This window comes from Babylonia areolata, chromosome 19 (genome assembly GCF_041734735.1).
Source record: "Babylonia areolata isolate BAREFJ2019XMU chromosome 19, ASM4173473v1, whole genome shotgun sequence".
NCBI lineage: Eukaryota > Metazoa > Mollusca > Gastropoda > Neogastropoda > Buccinidae > Babylonia > Babylonia areolata.
The window spans coordinates 60,294,342-60,306,841 of record NC_134894.1 but is presented as its reverse complement, the minus strand read 5'-3'; the positions used below and the strand labels follow the sequence as shown (position 1 = coordinate 60,306,841).

At 47.3% G+C, this 12,500-nt stretch overlaps 1 protein-coding gene across 1 annotated transcript in view; it reads left to right on the top strand.

The window, feature by feature from the left end:
- The window catches only part of LOC143294225 (actin-interacting protein 1-like), a 30,158-nt gene that overhangs the window by 9,924 nt on the left and 7,734 nt on the right, over positions 1-12,500 (top strand). The window contains exons 5-10 of the mRNA XM_076605655.1: positions 1,227-1,294; positions 4,624-4,795; positions 5,786-5,875; positions 8,337-8,518; positions 9,962-10,091; positions 11,894-12,001. Of these exons, the coding sequence (XP_076461770.1) occupies positions 1,227-1,294; positions 4,624-4,795; positions 5,786-5,875; positions 8,337-8,518; positions 9,962-10,091; positions 11,894-12,001 (750 nt within the window). The remainder of the gene's footprint in view (positions 1-1,226; positions 1,295-4,623; positions 4,796-5,785; positions 5,876-8,336; positions 8,519-9,961; positions 10,092-11,893; positions 12,002-12,500) is intronic.

Genomic DNA, 12,500 nt, shown 5'->3' with positions numbered 1-12,500 from the left:
TTGTAATCATTTCAGCTGTTCAAGTATGAGGGAAAGGCGACGGAGAAATCGGAAGCAAAACAAATTGGCGCACCCGCTCACAAAGCCGAAATCTTTGAGGTTACTGCTTGTCTTTGTCAGTCCTGCTCTATATGTGTATGTTGTGTTGTGTTGTGGTGTGTGTGTGTGTGTGTGTGTGTGTGTGTGTGTGCGTTATGTGTGTGTTTGTGTGTGTGTGTGTGTGTGTGTGTGTATAGAATAGAATAGAATAGATTTTATTGTCATGAAACGGTAAGGTTTATAAGACACAAGTGCAATGGTAAATAAATGAATGAATGGAAAACACGCAATTAATCAATCAGTTAATGCAGTTAATTGCAGCAGCATTCACAAACAAATTTTTCCTAATCTTGTTTGTATATATTCATCATCTGTTAGCATCACCTGACTGGGAATATGTCCTGTGTTATTCGAATTTTGAATATCTTTTAAAAATTGTTGCCTTAAGGTTTTATATTTAATACAATGATCAAGAAGATGGATTTCGTCTTCCAGGATGTTACACTTGTTGCACAATCTGTCTTCTTGTGGAATATTTAAATATCTACCTTTCTCAATCTTTAGGTCATGCGCACTTATTCTGAGTTTCGTTAAAGCTTGTGTGTGTGTGTGTGTGTGTGTGTGTGTGTGTGTGTGTGTGTGTGTGTGTCTGACTGGCTTGTAATTGTAAAGGGCTTTGAGTTGTTTTGAAAGTGCTGTGTAAATGTGCTGTCATTGTTATTGACATCGTTATCTTCTTCTTCTTCTTTCCGTTACACGACCAACATCGACTTGCCGATGACTCTGTCGTGGTTCATGCATGCTCCAGGGTATTTTCGTGTCTCCATAACCCACCGAACACTGACATAGGTTACAGGATCTTAAACGTGCGTATTTTGAGCTTCTGCGTACATATACACACGAAGGGGGTTCAGGCACTAGCAGGCTTGCACAAAATGTTGACCTGGGAGATCGGAAAAATCTCCACCCTTTACCCTCCGGGCGCCGTTACCGTGATTCGAACCCGGGACCCTCAGACTGAAAGTCCAACACTTAAACCATTCGGCTATTGCGCCCGTTATGTTGTTGTTGTTATTATTGTTATTCTTCCTGTTCATAATACTGATCTGTATTATTATCATCATCATCATCGTTATTATCATTATTGACACACGCTGTCTTAGCTGTGCTTCAGTCCCGACGACAAGCAAGTACTGACAGCGTCTGGAGATGGGACAGCCAAAGTCTTTGACCTGAAATCCGGAGATCTGGTCCGGTACGTGTGCCTGACGAGACAAGGCGAGACAAGACAAGACAAGACGAGAAGAGACGAGACAAGACACTACAAGACGAGACAAGACAAGACCCTACAAGACGAGACAGGACAAGACACTACAAGACAAGACAAGACACTACGAGACAAGACAAGACACTACAAAGCGAGACGAGACAAGACAAGACACTATGAGACGAGACAAGACACTACAAGACGAGACGAGACAAGACACTACAAAACGAGACAAGACAAGACACTACAAGATGAGACAAGACGAGACATTACAAGATGAGACAAGACACAACAAGACGAGACGAGACAAGACACTACAAGACGAGACGAGACACTACAAAACGAGACGAGACAAGACACTACAAGACGAGACGAGACAAGACGAGACGAGACAAGACACTACAAAACGAGACGAGACAAGACACTACGAGACGAGACAAGACGAGACACTACAAGACGAGACGAGACAAGACACTACAAAACGAGACGAGACGAGACACTACAAGATGAGACGAGACAAGACGAGACACTACGAGACGAGACAAGACACTACAAGACGAGACACTACAAGACGAGACAAGACAAGACACAACAAGACGAGACAAGACAAAACACTACAAGACGAGATGAGACAAGACATTACAAGATGAGACGAGACACGAGACGAGACAAGACAAAACACAACAAGACGAGACAAGACAAAACACTACAAGACGAGACGAGACACAAGACGAGACAAGACAAGACAAAACACTACAAGACGAGACGAGACGAGACACTACAAGACGAAACGAGACGAGACAAGACAAGATTCTACAAGATGAGACGAGATGAGACAAGACAAGACTCTTTTTTTTCTTCAAGAAACCGCGTGTGGTTTACGTAAAAGTGTTAGATATTTAATGTAACTAATAGAAATTACGACACAGTTTTGACAGTCGTCAATTGCAGTGGCCAAACCAGACGAGACGAGACGAGACAATACAAGACACCTCAAGACGAGACAAGACAAGACAAGACAAGACAAGACACTACGAGACGAGACGAAGGTCTAGTGGAGGGGGAGAAAATATCGGCGGCTGAGCTGTGATTCGAACCAGAGCGCTCAGATTCTCTCGCTTCCTAGGCGGACGCGTTACCTCTAGGCCATCACTCCACAGAAGAAACTTTGACCAAAAAAATCAGAGGAACGTTGGTGAATACGGCTTAGGTCTGATGCTATGAACGTGGTTGTCTTGTTGGGAATGGAAACAGTGAGATCAGTGACGATGAAAGAGGCGTGGGTAGAGAGAGTGGGGGAGGGAGAGGGGGTGAGAGAGAGAGAGAGAGGTGGGGTGGTGGGGGGGAGAGAGGCGAGTAAGATGGAAGGAGTGGGCTGAAAGTGTGAAAGAGAAGAGAGGGAGAAACAGAGACCGACAGAATGAGACAGACACAGACAGCGAGAGAGAGAGAGAGAGAGAGAGAAACGGCAGGAGACAGCGAGAGAGAGAGACAGAGAAACGGCAGGAGATAGCGAGAGAGAGAGAGACAGAGAAACGGCAGGAGACAGCGAGAGAGAGAGAGAGAGAGAGACAGAGAAACGGCAGGAGACAGCGAGAGAGAGAGAGACAGAGAAACGGCAGGAGATAGCGAGAGAGAGAGAGAGACAGAGAAACGGCAGGAGATAGCGAGAGAGAGAGAGAGAGACAGAGAAACGGCAGGAGATAGCGAGAGAGAGAGAGACAGAGAAACGGCAGGAGATAGCGAGAGAGAGACAGAGAAACGGCAGGAGACAGCGAGAGAGAGAGAGACAGAGAAACGGCAGGAGATAGCGAGAGAGAGACAGAGAAACGGCAGGAGATAGCGAGAGAGAGAGAGACAGAGAAACGGCAAGGAGATAGCGAGAGAGAGACAGAGAAACGGCAGGAGACAGCGAGAGAGAGAAACGGCAGGAGACAGCGAGAGAGAGAGAGAGACAGAGAAACGGCAGGAGACAGCGAGAGAGAGACAGAGAAACGGCAGGAGACAGTGAGAGAGAGAGAGAGCGAGAGAGACAGAGAAACGGCAGGAGACAGCGAGAGAGACAGAGAAACGGCAGGAGACAGCGAGAGAGAGAGAGAGACAGAGAAACGGCAGGAGACAGCGAGAGAGAGACAGAGAAACGGCAGGAGACAGCGAGAGAGAGAGAGAGATAGCGAGAGAGAGACAGAGAAACGGCAGGAGATAGCGAGAGAGAGAGAGACAGAGAAACGGCAAGGAGATAGCGAGAGAGACAGAGAAACGGCAGGAGACAGCGAGAGAGAGACAGAGAAACGGCAGGAGACAGCGAGAACATGACCACGAATGTTCCACACACTTACATATGATAGTCAGTCGTGTCCGACTATGACCATCAGAACAGCAGAGGAGGCAACTGCTGTTCCAACTATTTAGGCTAGAATTTGATTATAGTGGAGAGTGTCTTGCCCAAGTTACATCCCCACTCTCTCGGCCAAGAGGGTTTTAGGACAGTCGGCGTTGGGATGGTTCCCAAAGGCCAACTAGCCCACAAGGCTGCAGCACTAATAGCCAGTGCAATTTTGCCTCCTAGTTTGAGAGTCATAGTCCTTCACAAAAGACTAAGCTGTAAATGGTTTCCCATTGCCTGGAGAAACCATTGATAATACAGCTCTCACTTTGCTGTTGGCCCAAATGTAAACTTATGTCAATCTGTGATATAAGCCGAGTGTTGGGCCACATTAAGCCAAACCGCCTCTGCAAATACGGTAATGTACACCATCACTATCAACATAACCACGCTCATTGCATGCTGTTGGCAGTTTTTGCCGTGTGAGACTAAACATCTGCCCGGGGGAGAGAGGGGGGTGGGGTGGAGATATCTCATCATAGCATGAGACAGGGAAAGAGATGACAGAGAAACAGAGACAGGGGGGAAATGTAACACACACACACACCACACACACCACACACACACACACACACACACACACACACGAGCCGATATTAGCACAGCAACAAATCTTCCACAGCCCTTTGTAGATCTGTCGGTAAACCAGCATCCTAAGATCTGATAGCAACCCAGCCTATCAGGATATACAAGTACATCCACACATCATGGAGTTTAGCAGGAACCAAGAAACCTCGATCTATCCATTAACATCCCCCCCGCCCGCCCCCCCCCTCCCCGCACCCCCCCCCACCCCCCCCGCCGAAAAACAAAACAAAACAAAAAACACCAAAAAAAACAACTACCATATAAACCTACAGAACACGGTTGTTGTTGCCGTTGTGTTTGTTTGTTTTGTTCATTCCTTGTCCCGCTTTTTTTTTTTTTGCAGGGAGTTTGGGTCTGACATCAGCAGCAGCAGCAGCTGCAGTGACTGCCACAGCTGGCACGACATGAAGCTGGGCTGCCTGTGGCAGAACGACGTCCTGCTGACCAGCAATGCCCGCGGTCACCTCATCTTCCACGACCAGGACATGCCTGAACCACGGCCCAGGGTTGTTAAGGTGGAGTTACCTTCAGAGATTCCTTTGCTTCTTCTTCTTCTTCGTTCGTGGGCTGCAACTCCCACGTTCACTCTTATGTACACGAGCGCGCTTTTACGTGTATGACCGTTTTCAACCCTGCCATGTAGGCAGCCATACTCTGTTTTTGGGGGGTGTGCGTGCAGGGTATGTTCTTGTTTCCATGACCCCATGGAGTACAGGATCTTTAACGTGCGTGTTTGATCTTCTGCACATATGTTGACCTGGGAGATCGGGAAAAAGTCTCTCCACCCTTTACCCACCAGGCGCCGTTACCGAGATTCGAACCCGGGACCCCTTTGGGGGTGGTGAGAAAGTCCAGTGCATTAACCTTAAAAGATTAAAACGAAACTTACCTGTAAGCTGAAGTTTAAATCAGAGATATCCTCTGTGGAAGGGTGCATAGGAGTACATCATTTACATGTCATGTTTTGATACGTTCCATATCGTTAAGTATGCCTTAACACGTGATTTTCTTAAATTCTGTGATACGTTTCATATCATTGCGTATCAGCACGAATTGCAGGGAGTCCAGTTGTTGGCATTGTGATAGAAGTAGGCCTATTTAAACGTTCAAAAGCTTGACAGTTGCAAATGTGTGTGAATGTGTGTGTGTGTGTGTGTGTGTGTGTGCGCGCGCGTGTGTGTGTGTGCAATTTGTGTGTATGTGTGCAATTTGTGTGTGTGTGTGCGATTTGTGTGTGTTTGTGTGTATGAATGTGTGTGTGTGTGTGTGTGTGTGTGTGTGTGTGTGTGCATGTGCGTGTATGCATTTGGGTGTAAGTGTGATGTGTGTGGTTGAGGGTGTGTGGTGATTGTGTATGCATAATGTGTGTGGTTGTATGTGTTTGGTGTTTGTGTGTGTGTGTGTGTGTGTGTGTGTGTGTGTGTGCATGTCTGTGTCCGTGCGTGCGCGTGCGTGTACATGCTGGTGGGTGCGTGTGTGTGTGTGCGTGCGGGCGCGCACTTCAGGGCCACATGAAGCCCATCAGGGGCATGGCGTTGTCCAAGGACTGCAGCACCATCTTCACGGGCAGCCAGGAAGGCATCAGTATCCTTGTGGTCAGTGGGGAAGGAAAGGAAAGGCAGTGTGTCCGGGGCGGTCAGCGCTGCTGTACTGTCAACTTGACTGTGTCTGTGCCTGTGTGGTGTAGCGTATATGGTTTTGTCCGAACGCAGTGACGCCTCCTTGAGCTACTTAAAAACTGAAACTGTGCCTGTGACTGCTGCTGCTGCTGTTGTTGTTGTTGGCTGTTAAGAGAGTCCCACCTTATGATTATTGTGTAGTGTTGCAGCTGATGCGTGTGTGTGTGTGTGTGTGTGTGTGTGTGTGTGTGTGTGTGTGTGTGTGTGTGTGTGTGTGTGTGCTTCTTTTCGCTAGCGTGTGTCGCTGCTGTTGTTGGCTGTTAAGAGAGTCCCACTATGTTGTTGTGTTGGGCTGTGTTGGTGAACCACACTTCTATGATTATTGTGTATATCTCCAAGTGTAGTGTTGCATCTGGCTTGTGTGTGTGTGTGTATGTGTGTGTATGTGTGTGTGTGTGCGTGTGTGTGTGTGTGTGTGTGTGTGTGTGTGTTTCTTTTCACTAGCGTGTGTCGCTGCTGTTGTTGGCTGTTAAGAGAGTCCCACTATGTTGTTGTGTTGAGCTGTGTTGGTGAACCACCTTATAATTATTGTGTATTGCCACGTTTTAGTGTTACATCTGGCTTGTGTGTGTGTGTGTGTGTGTGTGTGTGTGTGTGTGCTTTTTCTTTTTGCTAGTGTGTACCGCTGCTGTTTTCCCTAGCGTGTGTTGCTGCTGTTGCTGGTTGTTAAGAGAGTCCCACTATGTTGTAGTGTATAGCCTTGTTGGTGAACCACACTTCTGTGATTATTGTGTATAGCCCCGGTGTAGTGTTACATCTGGCTTGTGTGTGTGTGTGTGTGTGTGTGTGTGTGTGTGTGTGTGTGTGTGTGTGTGCTTATTTTGTTTTGCTAGTGTGTATCGCTGCTGTTTTCGCTAGCGTATGTTGCTGCTGTTGTTGGCTGTTAAGAGAGTCCCACCATGTTGTTGTGTTAAGCTGTGTTGGTGAACCGCCTTATAATTATTGTGTATAGCCACGTTTTAGTGTTACATCTGGTTTGTGTGTGTGTGTGTGTGTGTGTGTGTGTGTGTGTGTGTGTGTGTGTGTGTGTGTGCTTCTTTTCGCTAGCGTGTGTCCCTGCTGTTGTTGGCTGTTAAGAGAGTCCCACTATGTTGTTGTGTTGAGCTGTGTTGGTGAACCACCTTATAATTATTGTGTATTGCCACGTTTTAGTGTTACATCTGGCTTGTCTGTGTGAGTGTGTGTGTGTGTGTGTGTGTGTGTGCTTTTTCTTTTCACTGTGTGTGTGTGTGTATGAGTTAGTGTACGCGCACATGTTTGTGTGTGTGTTTGTGTGTGTGTGTGAGTTTGTGTGTGTGCACATGTTTGTTCGTATGTGAGTTTGTGTATGAGTGTGTGTGCGTGCGCGTGCGTGTGTGTGTTTGCGTGCGTGTGTATGTACGATGTGCGTGTGAATGCATATGTGAGTGTGTTTATGAGTTTGTGTGTGTGTGTTTGTGTGAGAGAGACAGAGAGAGAGAGAGAGAGAGAGAGAGAACTTTGTATTTAAACAGTATTCAATGAAAAAACCTAACAATACACAAACTGTGAAGCCCTGTATAAAGACCTGTCTTGATAATGCGCATAATATTAATACACAAACGCTACATAATTATGTGAAGGACGTCTCCGTAGATAAGAAGTGAAAACATCGCGGCACGAATTACAAACAACAGAACAGTGAGAACAATGCAACCGACAAGGGGAAAAAACCCCAAAAAAACAAAAACAAGAGGCAAGGCCTTCAAGACTCACTTGTGGCTGAGAGTAAAACACACAAGCTTTTTATGTATTGAGTATAATTTCAAAATGTAATGTTTAAGATAAGAAAGATCAGTTTAAAGCAAATTAAGTCCCCTAGCATTAATTACAGAGTAATTTCCCTTTTTTACTATCTGCACCAAAACGTTTGCAAAATAAATAAAACTTCCACGCTTAGCAAAAGAAGTTCCTGTTTGAACAAAAAATGATAATAATGACTGCTCTTGTTGTTGGGTCAGAATATCAGATCAAAGTGCCAAGTTTAGAGAATACAAAAAATATAAATATAACAGTAAATGCAGTTTGCATATAATTAGGCTTCATTATCTATTTTCTTGTGCCCATCCCTGAGGTGCAGTATTGTTTTAAACAAGATGACTGGAAAGAACTGAATTTTTCCTGTTTTTATGCCTAATTTGGTGTCAACTGACAAAGTATTTGCAGAGAAAATGTCAATGTTAAAGTTTACCACAGACACACACACACAGAGACAACCGAACACCGGGTTAAAACATAGACTCACTTTGTTTACACAAGTGAGTCAAAAACCGAAACGAAAGGGGGGCAAGTGGTAGAGAGAGGAGACATTATTAATGGCTGTGTCCTTGACCGCTGGTCATTCCGATGGGACGCGGAGACAGGAGAGACGGAGGAGGTCACGGGCGCGTGCTGGTCGGGGGAACTGGTGGACATGGTGGTTGAAGGGGACTGGCTTATCTGCGCTTGCAGCGGCAGCAACGTCGTCCATTTTTTCCGGCACCTGGCGTCTGCTTCCTGCTGCCTCGCCGGGTCCAAGTGTGATGCTGTTGGCATGGATTTGTGTGTCGTTGTGTTGGCCTGTCTGTTCGTCTTGTCTTTCCGTCTTTCCGTCTGTCTGCCTGTCTGTTCGTCTTGTCTTTCCGTCTATCTGCCTGTCTGTCTTTTCCCATCTGTCTGCCTGTCTGTTCGTCTTGTCTTTCCGTCTGTCTGCCTGTCTGTTCGTCTTGTCTTTCCGTCTGTCTGCCTGTCTGTTCGTCTTGTCTTTCCGTCTATCTGCCTGTCTGTCTTTTTCCATCTGTCTGACTGTTTGCCTGTCTGTTCGTCTGTCTTTCCGTCTGTCTGAATGTTTGCCTGTCTGTTCGTCTGTCTTTTCCATCTGTCTGCCTGTCTGTTCGTCTGTCTTTCCGTCTGTCTGCCTGTCTGTTCGTCTGTCTTTCCATCTGTCTGCCTGTCTGTTCGTCTGTCTTTCCGTCTATCTGACTGTCTGTTCGTCTGTCTTTTCCATCTGTCTGCCTGTCTGTTCGTCTGTCTTTCCGTCTATCTGACTGTCTGCCTGTCTGTTCGTCTGTCTTTCCATCTGTCTGCCTGTCTGTTCGTCTGTCTTTCCGTCTATCTGAATGTTTGCCTGTCTGTTCGTCTGTCTTTCTATCTATCTGACTGTCTGCCTGTCTGTTCGTCTGTCTTTCCATCTATCTGCCTGTCTGTCTTTCTATCTATCTGACTGTCTGCCTGTCTGTTCGTCTGTCTTTCCATCCACCTGACTCTGCCTGACTTTTCGTCTGTCTTTCCATCTACCTGACTGTCTAAGTGTCTCATCTTACAGGCAAAGGGGGACACAGAATAAACGATAGACTTGCAGAATGCATAGGGAAACCTTTTGCATGAACCCACACACAGCCGACAGACCTGGAGGAATCTGGTGAACAGCTCTTCTGTACAGTGCCCCAATGACTCTTCACAGAGTTGAAGGGGGGAGACGGTCTATCCGGATATCCATTCATTCATCTGATTATCCATCCATTTATCTGTCTACCTATCTCTGTGTCTGTTTCCCATCCTTTCATCTGTCTGTCTATCTATCTATCTATCTATCTATCTGTCTGTCTGTCTCTCTGTGTCTATCTCAGTATCTGTCTGTCAGATATTCTCTATGTATCTATCTGTCTGACATTATGTATGTATGTATGTATGTGTGTAATTCATCTACCTACCTACCTATATCTATCCATCTGTCTACAGTGTTTGTCTACCCAGTGCGTTTGTGTGTGTGTGTGTGTGTGTGTGTGTGCTTCGGTGAGAGAGAAGGAGAGAGAGAGTGTGTGGGTGTGTGTGTGTGCTTCGGTGAGAGAGAAGGAGAGAGATAGGGTGTGTGTGTGTGTGTGTGTGCTTCGCTGAGAGAGAAGGAGAGAGAGAGGGTGTGTGTGTGTGTGTGTGTGTGTTGTCCAAGAGCTAGATGCATACAGACGATGAACTACCGATGCATGGTATCGGTGTGAGTTCCAGGTCCCAGTCGTCTTCCCGGTGCACAAGCTCGGAATGCTGTGAAGTGACTGGGGTGCAGGTGGATCTGGACTCCCAGCCCAACGCTCTGGACGCTCGCAACAGGGTTGTGGTTGTGGCCTGCGTTGGACATGTACGTTTCCTGCGGTTAAAAGACGTCCCCTTGTTGTTCTCAGTTCGGAAAAACCGAGGTTGATCCCGGTTGTAGCATACGCTAAGCGAATGTAACAATAACAACAATGATATTTGTATAGCGCTGAATCTTGTGCAGAGCCAAATCAAAGCGCTTTCGCACCAGTCATGATCGCCGACAGACCTGGAGGAATCTGGTTGCGGGGAACCTCTCACCTAACTTTTGACACACCATCGCCGACAGACCTGGAGGAATCTGGTTGCGGGGAACCTCTCGCCTAACTTTTGACACACCATCGCCGACAGACCTGGAGGAATCTGGTTGCAGGGAACCTTTCGCCTAACTTTTGACACACCATCGCCGACAGACCTGGAGGAATCTGGTTGCGGGGAACCTCTCGCCTAACTTTTGACACACCATCGCCGACAGACCTGGAGGAATCTGGTTGCGGGGAAACTCTCACCTAACTTTTGACACACCATCGCCGACAGACCTGGAGGAATCTGGTTGCAGGGAACCTCTCGCCTAACTTTTGACACACCATCGCCGGCAGACCTGGAGCAATCTGGTTGCGGGGAACCTCTCACCAAACTTTTGACACACCATCGACACACCATCGCCGGCAGACCTGGAGCAATCTGGTTGCGGGGAACCTCTCACCAAACTTTTGACACACCATCGCCGACAGACCTGGAGGAATCTGGTTGCGGGGAACCTCTCGCCAAACTTTTGACACACCATCGCCGGCAGACCTGGAGCAATCTGGTTGCGGGGAACCTCTCGCCTAACTTTTGACACACCATCGCCGACAGACCTGGAGGAATCTGGTTGCGGGGAACCTCTCGCCTAACTTTTGACACACCATCGCCGACAGACCTGGAGGAATCTGGTTGCGGGGAACCTCTCGCCTAACTTTTGACACACCATCGCCGACAGACCTGGACGAATCTGGGTGACAGTCTCTCTTGTGTGGTGCCCCAGTGACTTTTCACGGAGCTAAAGGACAAGAGGAAGAAGAAGACGACGACGAAGAAGAAGACGACGACGACGACGAGAAGAAAAAGAAGAAGACGGCGAAGAAGAAGACGATGACGAGAAGAAGATGATGATAGAGAAGACGACGACGAGAAGAAGAAAAGGACAACGACGACGAAGAAGAAAAAGAACACGATGACGACGACAAATAAGAAGAAAAGGACGAAGAAGAAGACGATGACGACGACGAAGAAGAAGACAATGATAAAGAAGACGAAGACGACGATGAAGAAGACGATGATAAAGAAGACGCTGACAGCGACGAAGAAGAGGACGATGACAAAGAATAAGACGACAACGACGACGATGCTGAAAAAGAAGATGACGACCAAGAAGAAGAAGACGATGACGGCGACGAAGAAGAGGACGATGACAAAGAAGTTGAAAAACATCAAGAAGACGACGACGATGCGAAGAAGAAGAGAAATGTTACAGTTTCAGTTTCAGTTTCAGTAGCTCAAGGAGGCGTCACTGCGTTCGGACAAATCCATATACGCTACACCACATCTGCCAAGCAGATGCCTGACCAGCAGCGTAACCCAACGCGCTTAGTCAGGCCTTGGAAAAAAAAGTGAATAAATAATAGGTAAATACATTTTTTTTTTTTTTAAGAAAAAAAAGGTGAATAAATAATAGATAAATACATTAAAAAAAAAAAATGTAAATGAAATGTACAGTGAGGCGAAGGTTGGGGGTGGGGGGGAGATATTGGTCTGTTGAACATGTCAGTGGTGAGGCTGAGGGTGTGTGGTGTGTGGCATGTGCAGGTGACGGTGGTGCAGGATCACCAGAAGCGGCCCTCCCTGCCTGTGTTGTCAGAGGCCACCTGTGTCAGCATTCACCCTGCCGCCAAAACTGTGGCTGTGGGGCACAAGGTGTGTGTGTGGGGGGGGGGGGGGGGGGGGGGGGAGGGGGTGAGGGCACAGGAGAATGTATCATGTGTGTGTTGGGATGTGGAGGGGGTGGGGGTGCGTGTTTGTGTGTGTGTGTGTGTTTGGATGGGGTTACGGGTGATTGTGTGTTAGTGTGTGTTTGTATGCTGCTGATTAGGCATCTTCCCCGCAGCAGATGTGGTGTAGCGTATAATGGTTTTGTCTGGGCTTAGTGTCGCCTTCTTGACTGAGAAACTGAACAGCTAAACAACTCACCTCACCTCACCTCACCTCACCTCACCTCAACCACGCATGTTGTTGCCCTGTAATTAAGGGACGCAGGCCGCCAACAAGCACCGTCTCCAGCCATTCCCAGTCCTATGCCAGTCGCTCCAGCTGTTCCCCCAGTCTGATGAATAAAGACTGTCGAGGGAGGCTGACATTTCTGTGCATCACTGAGTATTCAGCGTTCATCGTTTCATACACAATAGTTTCAGTAGCT